Source organism: Eptatretus burgeri, chromosome 12, assembly GCF_056783735.1.
Source record: "Eptatretus burgeri isolate ZD-2024b chromosome 12, Ebu_testis_v1, whole genome shotgun sequence".
Lineage (NCBI taxonomy): Eukaryota > Metazoa > Chordata > Myxini > Myxiniformes > Myxinidae > Eptatretus > Eptatretus burgeri.
In genome coordinates, this window is record NC_140972.1 from 73974362 (window position 1) to 73994286 (window position 19925).

A 19925-nucleotide genomic window follows, 5' to 3' on the forward strand; every position below is an offset into this window, starting at 1 on the left:
CCTCATTTACAAATTTCCATGCACCAGAAGTTGAGATATTTACAAAAATGAGAATTTCCATAATGGCAGATCCTAATTAGCATATCAAAGCATTTAAAATTATTTCCACTACTTTTACTCAAACAGAAAATAGTTATGTTTCCCTTAAACACCAACAGACATCATAAGTCACAGTTATGTATTATATCAGGCCCAGGTAATTTATTCTATTGATTAATCTGATTTCGCATGATTTTCGAACGATTCATTGTGCTTTGTATTTTATGCTAATTAGCCTACTTAAAAAAATTCAAAACTTTTAATATATTTTTTGCCCACCTGGCTTGTATCTGGCAACACTTAAGTAATGTCTTTTTGACAAAAAACTGACATGTGGTAATTACAAGGAAAGAAAATGGATATTCTTGCCTTTTTGTGGGAATTGTCCTTAAGTCAAATTTAGTTAATATGCAAATGAGCTAATTAGCATAAACAAAATACATTTTAATACATAAATGTATAAGCTTTAATTTGACACCAATTTTGTGATTTTATGTATATATTTGACAGAGATATTGACATTTTGCCGATCTTTGTGAGATTCGTCTATTTTTGATTGGTTGCCATGGAAACAGCCTCATAAAGTATCGTGCAAATGAGTTATTCTTCTGGGAACATCTTTTTTCTGATACTTGGGATATATATGAACACTGTGGTATCAGTGAAAAATTATTACGGGGGGGGGGGGGGGTGCAAGATAGGTCCCACTGGCCCCCGCCTATTACCAGTTGTTAGCTTCCACAATTAAGTTTATTTGGAAGAAAAAAAAGTACAGCAATTTAATATCTCAATTTCATCTCCACTGTGTCCTTTCCCTGATACCACAATGCAGGAATTCCTTTGGAAGTGAATCGGGCCTCCCTGAAGCAGATACAGCAGCGTAATGGGATGGGTTTCCATGGCTGTATTCGGGACCTCTACATAAATGGGGAGTTGCAAGATCTGCAAGGCTCCTCTGAAAAAATAGCTTCCACGTCAGGTGTCCTACCTGGTTGTCCACCATGCCGCAAGAAAGGAGGAAGTTGCCTCCATGGAACTTGTCTATCTAGTTCTTCTCCAACAGCTGGTGTGGGTCCTTCATATGTTTGTCATTGCCACCCAGATTGGAAAGGTCCTCGGTGTGACCAACAAGGAAGTGTGTCCCCCCCGATACCACCTGCACCAGAGAGTAGCAGCCCCTGCAATAAGCACAAGTATGTGTATCCATTGTTCTGGTTTTGTAGTTATCTAATCTATATTTACTTCTTGTATGCACACACATACACATTTGCTGATGAAACAGTCTTATGGCAAGGACTGCATTGAGTGGTTTGCCTTACCTTACCAGTAAGGGCAGAAATCTTTTTATTTGGCTTGAATGCCGGCAGTAACTCACCTCCTCTTCATCGGAAGACACTATCGGATCTTTGACGTCAACCAGTCAATGCTAGCAGAAGGGTACCCAGCTTATGAATGCAAGTTATTAAAAGCAATGTAGTTTGAAGCTTCTGCATACTGAAAAAGGTTTCTGTTACTTTCCCCTCTCCACTCTGCCTCCTCCCCAACCCTTTCCACTCCTGTCCCTATTCCCCCCTCCACCTTCGCATCTGTTAACTGCACAGGTGCATCCATGGCTCCTGTGTGCCTTTGGACCTCCATTCATATGGCTGCCATTGTCGTGATGGATTCACTGGAGTTCTGTGCAATGAGCCAGAAAGAGAGTTGTTCAACCCCTGCCGTGGCATGCGCTGCAAGCACGGTGTATGCCGCCTTTCCCTGGTTGGAAAGCCTTTCTGTGAATGCCATGCTGGCTATGCTGGAAACAGATGTGACAGGGGTGAGGTGCTCCAGTCAATGGCTTCATCTCCTTTTGTCGTAAATTGAAAATTGTCAATTTGTACCAATATGGTGTTGATGAGAAATATCTTGGCGTGTTTATCTTCTTCAGTCTTCTTCCTCTCTTACTTCTGATGCAGTGCTGGTGCTGATGATTGCATCATTTCTGGGGACATTGTGGTATATGTTATAGTTACCTCGTTCCATCAAGTCGTGTCTGACTTATGGTTGCATTTATGATCAGATTTCTCTAAACATCGCGATCCTGCACCGCCTTCCGAAGCTCTGGTAGAGACAGCTTGGTTACAGTCTTTGCCCCATTCATCCAGCACATACATGATCTACCTCTTTCCTCCTCTTCTTCCTTCACATATTCCCAGCATGGTTGACTTCTCCAGACTTTTGTTTTCTACACACACAGTGTGTCCAAAGTATGAGTTTCTGTTTTAGCATCAGTGCTTCTAATGGACAGTACATGGTGGTCTAATTTCTTCAAGTACCGATTTGTTTGTTCTTCTTGTCATCCATGGGATTTTTTTTGTATACCTTGTCGAGGCTCGGATGAGAGCTAACACACAATGCACAGTGAGGGGGGCATGAGACAAGAGGGGTGGGAGTTGGAAAGACAAAACAGTGGGGAACAGAGACATTAGGAGATCTGTGGAAGGGAGAGGGATAGAGTGGGGAACATGGGGAATATAAGATGGACATTACAGGGACTTTCAGGAAGGAAAGCAGGGAATTTGAAGGAAGTGGGTTTGGGGTGAATTAACGGGGGAAGAAAAGATCGACGATTTGGATGGGGGATGATAAGAGGTGGTGGTGAACAGCTGTTTTGAAGGCCTGGAGGGAAGAATGGGATTGAACAGAGTTAGGGAGTTTATTCCAAAAGCAGGGAAAAAGAGGAATGAAAGAGTGAACGTGAGCAGTGATTCGTGATTTTGGTAATTTTACCAAAAGGGGGTTGTTGGCGTACCTTGAGTGCCCTGCGGAAATATGGTGGGGACAAATCGCAGACAGAGCGGGGGAGGGGGGCGAGACCGGAGAGGAGACGGTAGAAGATAGAAAGACCACCGACCTGCCTACGGTGAGAGAGTGAGAGGCCCAACGACTCAGCCTTATCATGGGAGATGCCAATGATCCAAAATGCCTTGGTTTCCACAGCGTGAAGCCGAGAAAGGTGGGACGCAGGAGCACCAGCCCAGAGGGGAGAGTAGTACTCCATCAGGCTGCAGACAAAAGCTTTGTATGTGGTCAGGAGCTCATCTCCTTTTATCATAAATTGAAAATTGTCAATTTGTACCAAATTTGGATTTTTAATAATCATCTCCATCACCACATTTCAAAACTGTCAATTTTCGTTGTTTCTTTGTTTCACTGTCTGTGATTCAAATCCATACATTGCAACTGGAAATTCCAGGCCATTCACCAATCTCCTCTTGGCTTGCATTGGCACATTGCATCCCCTTTCTTTGGCAGTACTATGTAGACGGCCTGCTTCCACCTTTTAGGCCATACAATCAGGCTTCAAATTTGTGACGCAGATAGCTGTTAAAATTCATATTGCCTTCTCTCCAACAACCTTAAAGCGTTCTGTTGGATTTGTATCGGCACCTGGTGCTTTTTCATTTGCCAACTCTTGCAGGGATCTACGGACCTCACTTTCGATCACTTTTGGTTCCTGCTTATATCCCCTTTCTTCGAAGGTTGCCATCATATTGCTATGTCGCTTGTCTAGAGTTAGTCCTTCCATCTACATTTCTTCTGACAGGTATTCCTCGTCTACTCTCAAGGCCCCCAAACCTAAATTTTCCTGTGATCTCTCTGATCTTTATAAAAATGTACATCTTGTTTTTTTCCTCTCTGTTGTCACTTTCTTTCTCTATGCACACCTCCTTGAAATATTTCTGTCTTTCCTCGCTTGGTGTTGGAAGTCGGCATTTCGCCCCTTTTTTCCCTCTCTTAATGCACCTTTGGTTTTCATTTCTCTTCTTCTGACTGCGATATTTATTGCCCCTTCTGACAGCCATTTAAGCCTTCTTCTTTCTGCTTGATTTTGGAGGAGTGTTTTTGTCCTCTTCTTTTACAATGTTTTCAACCTCTTGCTACAATTAGTCTGGCATTCTGTCAACCAACTCCAACTCTGCAAAAAAAAATGTTTTACCTTTATTACCCCACGCACGTGAAGCGGAAAATGTGGTTAAGCAATTGGTTCATGTCCATCTGTCCGTCTGATCAGTTTATAATCGTCAGTTTATGATTGAGGAAGAACTAATTTAAATTGAGTGTTATATTTTTAAACACGAATCTGAACATAAATAGGAAGACAAGTTTCTTGTTTTACCGTACCTCGTCTCTGAATTAGTCATGGCTGCACATGCACCGAGAGGAGTGAGATAATATTTTCACTCTGTCTACCCATCTGGCAGTCAAACAAAATTGAAAGTCATTCCAAACAGGAAACTTACTGTTTTTAATGACGTTATAAATGACACAAACAACAAGCACAAAGAAGTAATATAATGTGTTAGATCCAGCGTGATGTCATAAACACTGGGTAAAATGGTGGTCGAACACAGAATTAATTAATTTATACACCTTTAAACCTTTATTTAAATGGAGTTATATACTTGAACACTGAAGAACACAAATCACCCTTCATAGTACTTCCAAGAACCACGCCACATATCAATATATAGCATGAGAGGGCGTGGCATGTGAGAGGGTCGGGGTGAAGAAGAGGCCGTCGATATGGCTAGGTACGATACCGATTGACGCTGTGTTCGATGGTGATCAATAAAGCCTCAATCTCCTAAACTGCAAGTCAACATCATCTTATTACAGTATATAAAGGCCGTGCATAAGACTGCTTCGGTTGCGCTCAACTTCCAGAATTTTTTGTTTTTTACGATCTTTAAAATCATTATTTTATTCAACTTTAAGTATTATACTTAAAAGCTATGTGGGGTAAGTCTGGTGTTGGCTTAACGGTTAGGGTGGTCTCGATCATCGGGTCTTGAGTTTGAGCCTCTGGTGTGCTGGTAAATTATACCTTAGGAGTTGATTCAGCCTTTCATCCTTCCAAGGTGAACAAAATGAGTACCAGCTTACTGGAAACGGGGAGTACTGCATCAGCGGCACAGCCGTGCCCCCAGCAATGATGCAACCAGCAGCCACAGGTTGCATACGAAATACTAATACTGTGCAGGGCATCATGTTCTTTGAACTCTCTAGTCTAGTTGTAGAATGTTTAGATATGTTTTCAAGGTCATATCAAGTCGAAGTTTTTTTTTTTTCACCTTTCTCAATTTGACTCGGCCACAAGAATGTCATGATCTCACACACAGTCTGTGCCTGGCAGTGTGTACAGCACTTCTCCATCATCTAATGACTGAAATGTAGTCGATCTGATTTCTATGTTGCCCATCAGGTGAAGTCCATGTGCACAGTGTGCACTTAGGTTGTTTGGACCACGTGTTTACAATTGTGAGATCATTCTCCACACACAATTCTGGCATTCGCTACTCTGGCTCATTTTGGATGTCAAGTCCGTGCTTTCCTGCAATCCCTAGTGTTTCTGTCCTCCACTTTTTGCATTCCAGTCTCCCATAATAATCTCCTCGAGGAACCTGGTCAACTCGCCCCGCAACTTTCCATAAAACCCCTCCACATTTTCTTCTTCTGCTGCAGAGGTTGGGGAATATATCTGAATGATGGCAGTGTTCACTGGATGTCTTTTCAACCTCACTGATAGGATACAACCCTGTCAATGATAGTAACCTAACATTACGATTGCAAATCACTACCACTCCATTTATATTGCAGGTTCCGTAGCCAGAAAAAAACACTTTATCATCGTCACATTGAAACTGCCCCAAACCAGTCCATTTAAGTTCACTTATACCCAAAATTTATTATCTTGTCCTCCCTATTTCCCTCTCTTTATTACATCTAACTTTCTCTGATTCACTGACCTTACAGTCCATGTTCCAATAATGTGGACTTAAGATTCTCAGAGTTTGACTGAGTTCTAGAAACTTCAGCGACTGGACTTCCTAGCAGGTTTCATCCAGTCGCATCGTACTGTACCTGCCAGTCCTACTCATCAAAACACTTTCCTCTTCCCCAGTAGCTGTTTGGGTGCTTTCAAACCCAGGCTTACTATGGTGCTGGAGGATCCCTCCTCCTCCTCCTCCTCCTCCTCCTGCATCTGAGCTTTATCTCTTGGATTTCTAATCATTATTGTTTTCTTGGCATGGACTGAAGTGGTTTGCCATTGCTTTCCTCCAGGAAGTTTCTACACTAGACTGTTGATCCCAGTCATTGTTCTCCATAAGAGAATCCTCTACCAAGCATCAAAGCCTGCATGGCCATCTACCACCTACTCCCATGGCTGCACGTAACCATGATCAGTAGGCTAAAATGGTGTCGTACACCTTGCCTAAGGGTGACCCATGAGTTAACAAATGGAAAGGTCTCTTCCTTTAAGGATTGCTACCTTTACCTTGTTAAACCCTTGGCCTTTGGTTTCAAAACTTTAACCGCAAGGCAGCGGTAGATTTGAATTCAGAGTTTCCTTATCCTAGATGAGCTGCCTATCGAGGTTAATGAGCTCCATTTGTCCAAATCAACTGGTCTTAATGCGCCAGTGATGCGACATCAAAAAGGTAGTTTTGCAGATCATGTCCAACGTTTATCCCAACGGCCTTTCACCTCGACACACATTAGTGAAAACATCCCCGCCACGATAAGGCCGGTGCTCGGCTATACTGTTAGAAGCTGTTTGAGATGCTGAACCATTGGAGTATTATGTATATCTTTAGCTTATACTTAATGTCACTCCAGCATAACAGTCCATGGGGGGTCCAACACATAACAAAAAAGTCCATTGGGTCCAACATCTCTTAGCTACTCCAATAACAGCATTTTACTGAATGTGCAAGTTGAAACAAAGTGTTAAAATATTGTAGCATCAACGGCTCAACTCACGTCAAGCTCATTGTGGTGGGAGGTTAGTGTGGCTAAAATCCCATGATGTTCCGAACGTCTTAACTCCTGTGGAGAAGTTCCAAATTAATGGTGGACAACATGTGCACGGGTCGTGAGGGGAAACACAAGAATCTTGAAGCTTTTAAAAGCAACGGGTTTATTCCCAAAACCACAAACAACCAGGGGAGGATTGACCGGCAGAGGGATACGACGGCAGGTAGTGGTGGGGAAGAAAGGGGGATACGACATCAATAATACATTAAAACTGGTAAACCAGTAATCCCGGGCTTCAAGGCGTGCATCCGATCATACGACTTCAATTTGCACCGAGTCTACAATGGGGTCTCGCTACGGTGTCCCTCATGTTATATCAATGAAGGATTGAAAAGCCGATAGCAATACATGAAAAAGAAAGAAACTTCACATTGGACAAATTTTCAAGTCCCCAAAAAAGTCCAATAACTACACATTTGCATATTAATGTAAATGGCGAACTTGTAGAACGTTAAAATATCTTCCAGAATCTGCAGTCACTATATCTCTATCTTCTTTAGTTTTCATTTTATGACATGTCAAAAATGGGTGATTTTAAACTTTGGGGGGATCTGAGGCCTCACTGGGATCAAATACAGACATGGTATAAACATATTTGGAGTCCGCTGTTTATGTCCTATCTAAATCTGTCATTAAATTTTTTCAACTCTCATTTGCATATTTAATGAGGCGAATCGGCATCATTTTAATCATATAAATTATGTAACGATTTCGACCAAATTAACAACTTAACATTTCCATGGAACATCGCAAATGTGTGCAAAAGTTTGAGGCTGTGGGATTATCCCTTCTGGAGAAGATGTTTTTAGGTTTTGGAGAAAATCCAATATGGCCGCCATACCACGTGACCTCCATCATCAAAATTTTCAAAGTATAAACATCAGGTGGAGACTTATTAAATGCTTAAGTTTCATTGAATTTCATCCAAGCGTTGTTTTCATTTTATGACATTTCAAAAATGGGTGATTTTAAACTTTGGGGGACTCGGGGGCCTCACTGGGGTCAAACACAGACATAGTATAAACATATTTGGAATCCCCTGTTTATGTACTATCTAATCTGTCATTAAATTTTTTCAACTCTCATTTGCATATTTTACATATTTAATGAGGCGAATCGGCATCATTTTAAATCATATAAATTAGATAACGATTTGGACCAAATTAACAACTTAACATTCCGATGGAACGTAGCAAAAGTTTGAGGCTGTCACTTTATCCGTTCTGGAGAAGATGTTTTTAGGTTTTGGAGATAATCCAATATGGCCGCCATACTACGTGACCTACGTCATCAAATGTTTCAAAGTATAAACTTCAGGTGGAGAGTAATTATCGTGTTAAGTTTCGTTGAATTTCATCCAACCGTTTTCCCTCCAGATCCGCCACAAAATCGGTCAGTAGAATAACTATAATAATACTAACGAATTCAATTGGGCTTCAGCCAGTAGGCTTGAAGCCCGAACTAGTACAATAGATTAAGTCAACATTTCACCAGAATCGTTCAAAATGTGAAAAAAGTGTGAAAACTGGTACACATGACTACTTTTATATGCTCTTTCATATAAGAGCAGGACACACATGATCAGACGACAATTACGGCCGCCATCTTGAATTTCAAAATGGCCACCACCGAAAACTATTTTTACTATATCTTGGTCAACAAGAGGCCTAAGCACTTGAATAAAGAGTCTAACCCAATGTTTCCACACACAAGGAATCCAATAAACACACTTATAATGATCCATTTTCAGTCTTTCTGCTTTAAAATCGAAATGAGACCCTTTCATAAACAACGAAATACTTAAAAGTGTTTGCTCGATGTTTGATATCCAAATGCTATGAGCGTGTGGAAATGGCTTCCTCCAATTTAATTGGTAGCGTCTCTTTTGCCGGTAGAATATTTAGAAGTAGCACCAGCAGGTCTGTCACAAACTGACTTGTATGCACCAGTTGTTGCAGGTCAAGTAAAAGCTGAATCAAGCATCATGTCCGCATCCAGAGAGAAAGAAGACGGCTGGTTGAGTGCAATGTTAGAACTTGTATCAAACAAGACGGAACTTGATACCAAAGACTTTGTCTCATGGGCAGCTTACCATGCCAATAGGCAATCAGCTGAGATCAGACCAGTGTCACCCATTGCGTTGATGCCTTTGTTCACAGAACCAGCACATACACCAGCTACGATAGCACATGCTATGCATCTCGTGGCTAGGACGATTCAGCATTTGCACCCTGATCAAATACCTGTGATAACCATGGATCAGCCATTGTATTCCATTGCGAAACAAATCCAGTGGGCATGGCCAGACCATATTGGCGAGGATAAATTTGTGGTGGTAATGGGAGGTCTCCACATAGAGATGAATGTGTTGAAATTACTTGGAGATTTCCTCAGTGGTAGCGGATGGACAGCAGTTCTTGTGCAGTCTGAAGTCACAACCTCTGGTCGAGCTGATGATGTGTTGAAGGGTTCGCATGTCACCAGGTCTCGCTATGTACACCAAGTAACGGCAGCAGCTTTGCACCTCCTTCGGAAATCTGCGTACATCACATATGCCAAATCACTTGGGCCAGATGATGACACGATGGATTTTGAAACTTGGCATCAAGTCAATTGCAGTAAGGTTCCTCAATTCCAATACTGGGCTTTGGTTCTGGATCTTTAACTTCTACTCTTGCAATTTGTGCGTTCTCTGCATGAAGCAAACTTTGAGTTGTACGTTCAGTGCCTTGGACAAATTGTTCATTGGATGTTTTGTTTGGATCGTACAAATTATGCAAGATGGCTCCCTATCCATATCAAGGACATGGTACAGCTTTGTCAGCAAGTGCTGTCAGTTCATGAGCAATTTGAGAAGGGTAACTTTGTGGTGCAGAGATCACCTCACACTTTCTCTACTATGGCTATGGACCAAGCCCACGAACAGATGAATGATCACATCAAAGGAGATGGCGGTGTGATTGGAATCACTGATAATCCTTCTGCTTTGATCAAGTGGATTACAGCTGGTCCTGAAGTGGCTCGAATCAGACAAGTTTGAGAGTTCATTTGGAATTACTTCCACAAAATATACAGAGCACCATGATCAGGGGCAATCCATTCAGTTGAAATTTGCCCAACACGTTAAAGCTGTGGTTGCAACATTTGAAGAATTAGCTAATCCCTTCACAGAAGATACAAATGATCTGATCGTGCTGGACACAAAGGAGGTGATGACAGAAGATGCAATCTTTTGGCTAAGGAATGTGGAAGTAAATGGACAGTCAAAATATGACATATGCTGCTGAACGCTTGGAGCAGTGAGTAAAACCAATTTCAGATATCACACCAAAGAACAACATGGTTCCCTTCCACAAGACTTCACCCTCAAATCACTCCAGAACATCACACCAAATTAGGACTCTGAAAAGCAACTGTGAGTTGTTTGGCAGAATGTACCTATCTTGTCAGTCCCGAGAAGGGGACATGGATGAATGCTTCAGTCATGAAAACCAGGGATCACTACCTTCTCTTTCAGACATGGGAGAACTGAGGCAGTGTACTAAATCATACCTTATTGGATGTTTCGACAAGCTGGCTACTAGTACGGCTTCTGAGTGTGGTCCAACAGAGGTAGATGCCAAGAGTCTCGATGGATCTGTTATAGTCAATATGCTGCTTCCTAAGTCCTGCTCAACATTCGGAGACTATGCTGAAAATGTGTTCTTGCCTTATGTGCTGAGAAATTTGCAAAACACAAAACGTCTGGATGTTATATGGGATCGGTATATTGACAACAGTTTGAAGAGTTCAATGAGAAAGAGGGGAACAAGGAGCTGCATTATTGTCACAAATTCTACGCCAATTCCGCAGAACTGGCAGAGTTTTCTTCGCGTGGACCAAAATAAGAGTGAGCTGTCACAGTGCGTCGCTAAGTTATCCACACAAGAGAAGAAGCCATATAGCACACAAGATACCAATGTCATCTCTTCCCAAGAGTGCAACAATCTTCTCTAGCTCCATGCAACCATGAAGAAGCAGATACGAGATTATTCTTGCATGCTCTCCATTGTGCACAAAATAGCCATCACAGAATCCTGATCAGGTCAATCAACACTGACGTTGTTGTCCTTGCAATGGCCATATTTCACACTTTATCCCTTGACGAACTATGGGTTGCATATGGAGTCAAGAAACTCTACAGGTTAATACCGGCTCACACGATTGCAAACAGTCTTGGTGAAAATAAGGCCAAAGCTCTTCTGTTCTTCCATGCCTTCACTGGCTGTGACACGTCGTCGTCATTCAGTGGTATTGGGAAGAAAACCGCTTGGGACACCTGGACCAATTTCCCTGATATAACGGACACTTTCTTGAGTTTATCCCAAGAGCCTTCATCAGTCTCAGATGAGAATGTGTGTCAACTGGAAAGGTTCGTCATACGTCTTTATGATAGAACCAGTGAATGCACCGAGGTGAATCAAGCAAGGAAGCTTCTGTTCGTGAAAGGAAGCCAAATAGATTGCCTACCCCCCAGAAAGGCAGCCCTCATGGAACATACAAAGAGGTCGACATACCAGGCAGGACACATCTGGGGCCAAGCACTGATATCTAAGCAGCAGTTACCAAGCTCATGCGACTGGGGATGGACGAAGAACGCCATTGAACAGCGGATACCTTTCTGGACAGCACTTGCCAAGGTGGCCAAATCCTGCACAGAGCTGATCAAATGCAGCTGCAAAAATGCATGCAGACCACCATGCAAATGTTTCTGTGCATCTCTCCCGTGCACTGAACTTTATCTTTGTGCAGGAACATGTTAGCAGACCGAGTGAAGTCAAAACTGCATCTAGACCAGATGAACTACACTTGGGACAGTGTATGTCATTTTAAAAGCAGAAAGACTGATAATAGAGCATTTTAAGTATGTTTATTGGATCCCTTGTGTGTGAAAACATTGGATTAGACTCTTTATTCATTTTGCTAGGTCTCTTGGTGACTGAGATATCGTAAAATATTATTTTTGGTGGTGGCCATTTTGAAATTCAAGATGGCGGCCATAAATGTATTCTGATCAGGTGTGTCCTGCTCTTATCTGAAAGAACATATAAAAATGAACATGCATGCCAATTTTCACACTTTTTTCACAAACTGAACGATTTTTCTTTAATCTACTGTATTAAACTAACGAATTCAATTGGGCTTCAGCCAGTAGGCTTGAAGCCCTAATAATTATATACAATGTGAATTTTAAAAAAAATGATTCTAAGGAAATCTAAGGCGCCTCACATCAGATTCAATCACGGATGGGAAAGGGACAAAACCGGGGGACTCAGCTTCTGGTGGATGAGCAGGTGGAAAAATGTGCATGGGGCAGCCACGAGCAGGCGACGAGGACTACGATGGGTAGGACGATGAGACTGGCAGAATGGTGAACAAATACAGGGCAATGAAAACAGGCAGAGGCAGTCAGGACGACCTCCTCTCCAGCTTTCCTCAAAGTCGTCTTTCTCCTCTTCTTTTTCTCCTCAGCCATCTTTTCACCTCCCTTGAGCTACCTCAGCCTCTCTCCATCCTCTCAGACTTCCATAGTTCTCCTCAGTCCAACAACTCTCTTGCACCTACATCCACCCAATCAGCCTCCTCCCTCTTCTCCCCAGGCAACCTCCACCCCTGCATTGCATCTATAGCTCCACCCCATTCGCTTGTAAAGTCTCCCATAACCCCCGGTCGAGGTTGACAGAGAAATTATACGGACAATTTCCTTAACAATAATCCCTAACTATTACCATGCACCACCCCCTGTATGGTGCACATTCAAACAAGACAGTTCTTAAGCTAACATTTCCCTGCTTACTACATCAAGATGGGCTAACTATTCATACATGGACCAAGCTACCCTACACATTCCTATTTGTGCCAGTGAAACAATTAAGATTGAAAATGTTGATTCAGAATGTTTCTCTATTCAATTAAAAAGTACTACCAAAAAGCTCTCTCAAAATAACGATGTACAGGTAGTCGTCGACTTACGACCGCAATTGGTTCTGACCAAATCGCTCGTAAGTCGAACAACGTATATTTTGCATACAAAAAAAAAATGTTTTTTGGGGGGCCACTTTACGCGGTCGTAAAGTCGAACAGTCGTAAGTCGACGACTACCTGTACATGATAGAGCCAATCATAATATTTTTACAAATCAGCTGTTTTTTTAAGAATTGCTTGACTTCCTCTTCTCTTTCATTAGAGGTGTCATGTCACGATGAGCGCATAACAAGCCACCTGCAAACACATCGTGGATACGCCTCCTGCCACAGTGTCCAGGAGATCTCGCAAGTACGGTGCCATGGAAGTTGCCAGAACAGAGGTGGAGGAGGTAGCAGTGACGGAGACAATGCAGCAGCAATCGTCCCGACACAGCAATGCTGTTCACCGACGCGCACCAAACGCCGCAGATACACTTTCCGCTGCACAGATGGTTCTTCATTCATCGAAGAGGTTGAGAAGGTCGTGCAGTGTGGCTGTGATAAATGCCACGTGTGATAGGTGTTGTTTCAGTGCCTCCGTTTCGCTCTAGTTTTCCCGCCACACGATCTCGACCCACCCTTTGTTCACTCGTGGCTTCGCCATAGGAATTTTAAACTAGTGATGAAAAGCAATCGAGTGACTGTGAGAGGAGATTACAGGGCACAGAATGAACTAACAAAATGCCTTGTTGAGCTTGTTTTAAAACGTAGTTTTGCAGATCATGGGAAAATAAAAAATAAAAAAAATATCTGTTAACTATTTCGGTGTCTGTAAAGAAGCAAAGGACTAAACCGCTGAAGAAGGGAAAGACTTTGTTGTTCTTTTTTAAAGAATACATTTTGGTGTTTTGTACGTGATGCAACAAGTAGTTTACAGGTACTTTTTATTTTCTAGAATTTGCAGTATTTAAAAAAAAAAAGAAAAAATGTAATTGAATCCAGTTACAGATTGCCTTAATATCATTGTCCAGACTCGTTAATTCTATCGCAGTTATAATTTTTCATCTCGAGGTTCAAAAATGCACAATTGAATATTTTGAAGTCACAATGACCGTCAGCACAAAATTCCTACAAACTTGATTGACAAATGCCTTTACGTGATTACTAACATTACATGATTCGTCCTCAGCGGTCTTCATCGGTCATTGTTGTTTTTGAAAGAATCACCAAAAATTGTTTTTTTTAAATGTCTTTGCATTTGGCTTTTTTCAATTTCAAGGTATATTGAAATCACCTCTAATCCAACATCGCCACATTTTAAACCCGATTCAAATGTGAAAAATTCATAACTGATCGATGTCTCACCACGAGAGCCTCACTGACCCATCAAGCCAACAGCTCGAGGCACGGAGAGCTCGTCGAGGGCCTAAATGAGACAGGTAGACAAAGCCTGGATGCAAAAGCAGTTTCAATTTCACCGGAGCAGCTGCCTACAATTTCGAACGATACTTCAGGATGTTTAATGTCAACTCTTCTTTTACCTCACTGTTTCAAAATTCACAATTTTAAAATGCAGTAACATGGAGCTTGCATGCGACATCAAAAAGGTTTGGTCACTTGTTTCATGTTTCAGTAAATGGACGATTGGGAAAATAATCCGGCTTGTGCTTACCGGCAAATGTAAAAACTAATCGTTGATAAACTAATTTCCATTTAACTCGTTTGATCCACGCTGTTACGATGCAAGATTTAAAATCGATAATTTTGCCGAGTGTATTTGCATTTTACTCCTTCCTTCATTGCTCCTTGGGTTTTAGGCGAAATTTCTAGCACCTGAAGCACTTCACCCAATTGGGTCGATCTTTCTGGACGGTCGGTCAAATGAGACTTAAAACTTTCAAAGTTATTTTGGGAGATCTGATCACATACCTACAGGTCAGGGAAAATGGCCTTTAAGGAAGTTTCTTTGATTTGGCACAGTGGAGCGTGCCATCTTTTGTAATATCTCGCCTTTTCATCAAGCTCTGATGACAGATTCATTTCACAATGTCCCATTACTTGTTTCGCTCAACATTTTCATACGTGGCCCCAATAGCTGTTTTGCAATAAAATATAAAAGTTTAGATACGTATATATGTTATTTATAATTTTGCCTTGTATTTTTGTAAAGCTGAACTTCAATACTAAATGAAGACTAACCCGGTATGCTACAATACTCTATTTGTCTTCCCTCGAGCGAAACGCATTGGATTTTGATTCGTAATTTTATTCCTCCAGAGAATTTGCTCGATTGAAACATTCACATGTGGGAAGCATTGTTATATTGTAGATAAATGAGAAGTCAAATGAGATTTTTACAATGGAACTGTGGGTTGAGGTTAGACAAAATCAGCACATTGATCTTGAGAAAAAAAAAATATTTAAGGGGCATGGATATTATTGCCAAATGTTCTAGTTTTATCGATCATATTTCTTGTGTGTTGTACAGCTGTTATGTGAGTAGCACAGATGTTTTAATATTCCTTAATAAAAAAAAGACATACGCCGAGCTTGTGATGACTGTTCTCCATATCCGGACGGTGTTTATTTCACTTAAAACAATTATTCGGATAGTTATCTAATATGTGGTCCGTATAAGGTAATTGAGTGAAATCGAGTATAAACAAACATTCAAAATACTACATTTACCTTCGCCACCGAAGGTGGACGGAGGTTATGTTTTCACCCATCTGTCTGTCTGTGAGCACAATATTTCAAAAAGGTAAGGATGGATTCGGATGATATTTGGTGGACAGGTTGGGTGTGAGACAAGGACGAACTGATTCGATTTTGGTGAAGATCCGATGAAATTTTTTCAATGATTCTTCACCATTGAGAGATCGGACCAAAAACTATATATAGCACGATATTTCAAAAAGAGTTGGACAACTTATGACAAAACTTCCTGGATGAGTTGGGTAGGTGACAAGAACAAGCCAAATCAATTTTGGTTCAGCTCTGAATGAGGATCTGGCCTATCAGTGGGAGACAAAATGTAAACTATTCAGCATGGCGGAGGTACGTGCTCTACCAAGTGCCGTTCCAGTTGATACTCAGGTAATTGTGGTCTCATTTGGAACGACAGTATTTCCTGTGGATTCAACACTGCATGAAGATGAAGGAATTGGACCGGATTCAAATTTTTGTTTTTCACCAATATCAGAGATCAGTAGTTTTATCTAATCTTGTGGAGCATCGAGTGCGAGACATTCACAGATCCTATGAATGATATACATACGACAGTCCTATATGCACCAACATTTTATTTATTGAAACATACAGGGTGACAAAATATTAATATAACTTCAAGTTTATTCATGTCACTGAATCCATCCATCCATTGGGACCATACTCCATGCCGAGTGTTGGTGCTGCCTAAGCGCTTTCCTTGGCTATTGGGCACAATCCTGGACAGATCACCACTCCGTGCTGCAGACATCGCCACAGTGTGACCACTCCTCATTTTCATAAATGCCAAGGTGAGCCAATGAAAAAGGCCAAGAATTCACAAGGTTTCCAGAAAAGCGATGATAATAGAAAACCTATACGCCAAGAAAACCAAGACGCCAAGATGAACAACGAATAGCCAAGATCTTGTGAAAAAAGCCAAGGAGTGGTCACACTGCATCGCCACTCCGTGCTCACCACTCTAGACAGATCGTGCTGCCTAAGCAGTCTCCTTGGCTTTTGGGCACAATCCTGGACGGGTCATCACTCCAACACAGGATACCAGCAAGCTGGTACTCATTTTGCCAACCTCAGAAAGATGACAGGCAGAGTCAACCCCACCTGGTATTAATTCAACAGCCAAGGAAGATTTGAACTCAGGAACCGAGGAACCCAAGCCCACCACCCTAACCATAAAGCCAACACCAGGCAGACTCTGAATGAATGAATAAATAAATAAATATTTATGTATGTACAGTATGGTTCAGAAGTCTTTCCACCTTGAAAATAAGCGTTTTTTATTGCCACATTGGCATATTTTGATAGATAAAGGAGTTATAATGATCATGTTTCATTAAAGAAAGAAAACTTAATTACATTGTACAATATTGATACTGTATATGATATTTTAATATTTGGGGTGACGATCTATTTCGTGCAAAACAGCAGACATCCTTTTTGGAATGCTTTCCTGCAATTTCTGGAGAAATTCCAGTGGGAGGTTGGTCCGTGCATTCTGCAATGTTAACGAAAGCGAAAACCCCATGAGAATGTAACGTCACCCACACCCCAACAAACACCGGCAGAGTGTGGAAGCTACTAACGATGCCACATTGTTTTTCACATTTGGATGTGACAGCTGAGCTCTGGAAAGTGTGAAGGTAAAAGGACTTTCCACCATTCCTTCATGAAAGACAATTCATCTGTTGGTGTGATGATAATGAAGAGTGGTCACAGCATGAGGGTGCAGGGGCATTCGATGTCTGAGAAATGAATCTGCTCCGTTCCACTTCACAGTGAGTTGTTGTAAGAAGCATCTTTGGACGGAACCCTTGAATATAACCCCCAAAACAACATTTGAAGGCAGATGCTGTGCCACACAATCTTCCCATATAGGCCCACGACAAGTAAAAGAGAGCGAAGCAAGAAATGAGAACAAGCAGTGTTGAAGCATGAAATAAGGTGATCATGACGTTCTAATACCCGGAGCATCGGGAGAGTATGACGACTCACCCACAGCCAATATGATATGCCTGATCACTGCACCGTCTCTAATGGGGAAGGTAAAGTTTAAACATAATTTCAACTGTTAAAGATATTATGTCGTGTCATTACCTCCACCTCCGAAGGTGAAGGAGGTAATGTTTTCAACCCTCTCTGTGTGTTTGTCTGCAGGATATCTCAAAAAGTTGTGGACGGATCCGGATGAAATTTTGTGGGCAGGTTCGGTGTGTGACAAGGATGATCTGATTAGGTTTTTGTGAGGATCCGAATCCGGATACGATAATTATTTAATTTTTTAAGTCATTCTGCACCAGTGAGAGATAGGGGCAAAAACAATGTAGTCCTGTGTAGCGTGATATTTCAAAAATGTATTGGGCCCAATATGTTCTCGTGGATCAGGCATTGCGGGGTGGAGGTATGCGCTCGACTGAGTGCCCTTCTTGTTGTTTTTGTGGTGAACAACAAAAACAAGATGTTCCTAGCCCCGTCTCCCGCATTGGTGTCCATGGCAGATCAATCCCAACAACCTGCACTCTCATTGATTACGTCATCCTGTTGTATGTATGATGTCAGTTTCCATCATACATAAATATCCATGACACGTTTAACAAATGTCCACTTTCCCCCCTTTAAAGTCAAAGATTTAATTTTAAAATGTAATTTAGCACAATCTCATCCAGACAGATCGACAACGTTTTATGGGAAGTGTAAGCCTGGTGTTGGCTTGACGGTTAAGGTGGCTGGCTTGAGATCTTACGGTCTTGAGTTTGAGTCCGTCGTTCCGTTAAATAACACCAGGTATCGTGTTCCGCACGAGTCACCAAGTGCTCTGCACGTATCACCATAACACCAAGTATTGTGCTCTGCACTACGTCCTTCAGCCTGTCATCCTTCTGAGATTGGAAATAATATGAGAACCAGCTGACTGGTAACAGGGGCCAGGGGCACTGCATCAGTGTCACAGCTGTGCTTCCAGAAATGATGCAACCAGCAGCCACAAGCTACATACGAAACAACACCACCATTGGAAGTGGATAAACAGCATAATTAATACCCTTGCTGATTCAATGGATGAACAACACTGTGATCATGAATTTCTTATTTTCTTTACATTCTACAAAGTAAAGTAAGATCCTTCTGCCAAAGTTTTATCACAAATGAGTCAAGGAAAACAATTTGTGTTCATTTTTTGGGGATTCTATGGAAATTTTTAGTCTATCAATTTCAAAAGTACGTACATACCAATGTTCAGTAATGTTCATGTTTGAGGTTTCATGTCCAGAACCATTGGTAAAGCCCATAGTCATCAATTTCAAGTTTGTCCAGAGCTATTTCATGATGATACAGAACATGTATACCATACTCTACAGAGCGTGTGTGCTGGCAAAGTATTTTTTCGCACAGGTTCGACTGAGTGGTTTGCCATTGCCTTCTCAGCAGTAGTTAGTGCAGGAATTTGAAATTTGTCCAAGGTGCCGGCGATAGCTCGCCGACTCTTCGCGAAGGATACCGTGGGTTTCGTTTAATGTCCATCCGAGGGACAGCACACACATTGATGAATCATCTTACATGTGAAACACCAGGATGACAGTTTATAGCTAGGTCAGGATTCAAACCCAGGCAAGACAGCTGAGAAGTGAGTGTGCGTACCTCTTGGTCATCCAACCAGCCATCTGCGTCACGACCATATCATATGTTTAAATGGCCTATTTACCCCCAACCACTCATAATTACCTCTGCCACCGAAGGTGAAAGAGGTTATGTTTTCATCCATATCTGTCTGTGTGTTTGTTACTTGCGAAATCGAAGAATTTTCAAGTATATTGATCAGTTGGTTTTGTTATTCTGTCTGTCTGCTTGTCTGTCAATCGCCGACAGGTTAGAATTTCAAACCGATCTTCACGAAACTTCCCCAAGTTGGAGAGATACTCTCAATTGAGAAGCCTATTGATTTTGAGGTCACATTTCTAAGATCGCCATTTTTCATCTGAGTGACTTGAAATTTGTATATTGCGTCACTGAATTGGGAAACCAACTATTTTTAGATCAAAAGGTCAAAGGTCAACTCAAGATCAAACTTCCAAAATAAAATTTCTTCTGAAAAATCGTCAGTTTTCATCTGATGAACCTGAAAATTAAGCAGCAATTGCACAATGCATCACCGAATTTGGAAACCAACTATTTTTGAGGTCAAACGGTCAAAGGTCAATTCAAGGTCAAACTTCTAAAATCATCAATTTCAATCTGAAAAATAATTTTCATCTGATTGAACTGAGCATTGATTAAGATTGTTAATTTTAATCTTCATGAAATGGACAATTTGATGTATCCATGGCAACCTTTGGAGATCTATCTACCCTTATTGTCAGGTTT

The 19925-nt window shown here is 41.5% G+C and overlaps 1 protein-coding gene across 5 annotated transcripts in view; it reads left to right on the forward strand.

Annotated features, from left to right (window-relative positions):
• The window catches only part of LOC147015913 (slit homolog 2 protein-like), a 628660-nt gene extending 613269 nt beyond the window's left edge, over nt 1–15391 (forward strand). For 4 of the 5 annotated variants that reach the window (XM_085848522.1, XM_085848523.1, XM_085848520.1 and 1 more), the window contains 3 exons: nt 872–1232; nt 1641–1855; nt 13124–15391. In XM_085848522.1, coding sequence (XP_085704648.1) covers nt 872–1232; nt 1641–1855; nt 13124–13419 — 872 coding nt within the window. In that variant the 3' untranslated portion in view covers nt 13420–15391. The remainder of the gene's footprint in view (nt 1–871; nt 1233–1640; nt 1856–13123) is intronic. The other variant, XM_085848524.1, reaches the window with a different exon arrangement.
• Nucleotides 15392–19925: the final 4534 nt, after the last annotated feature.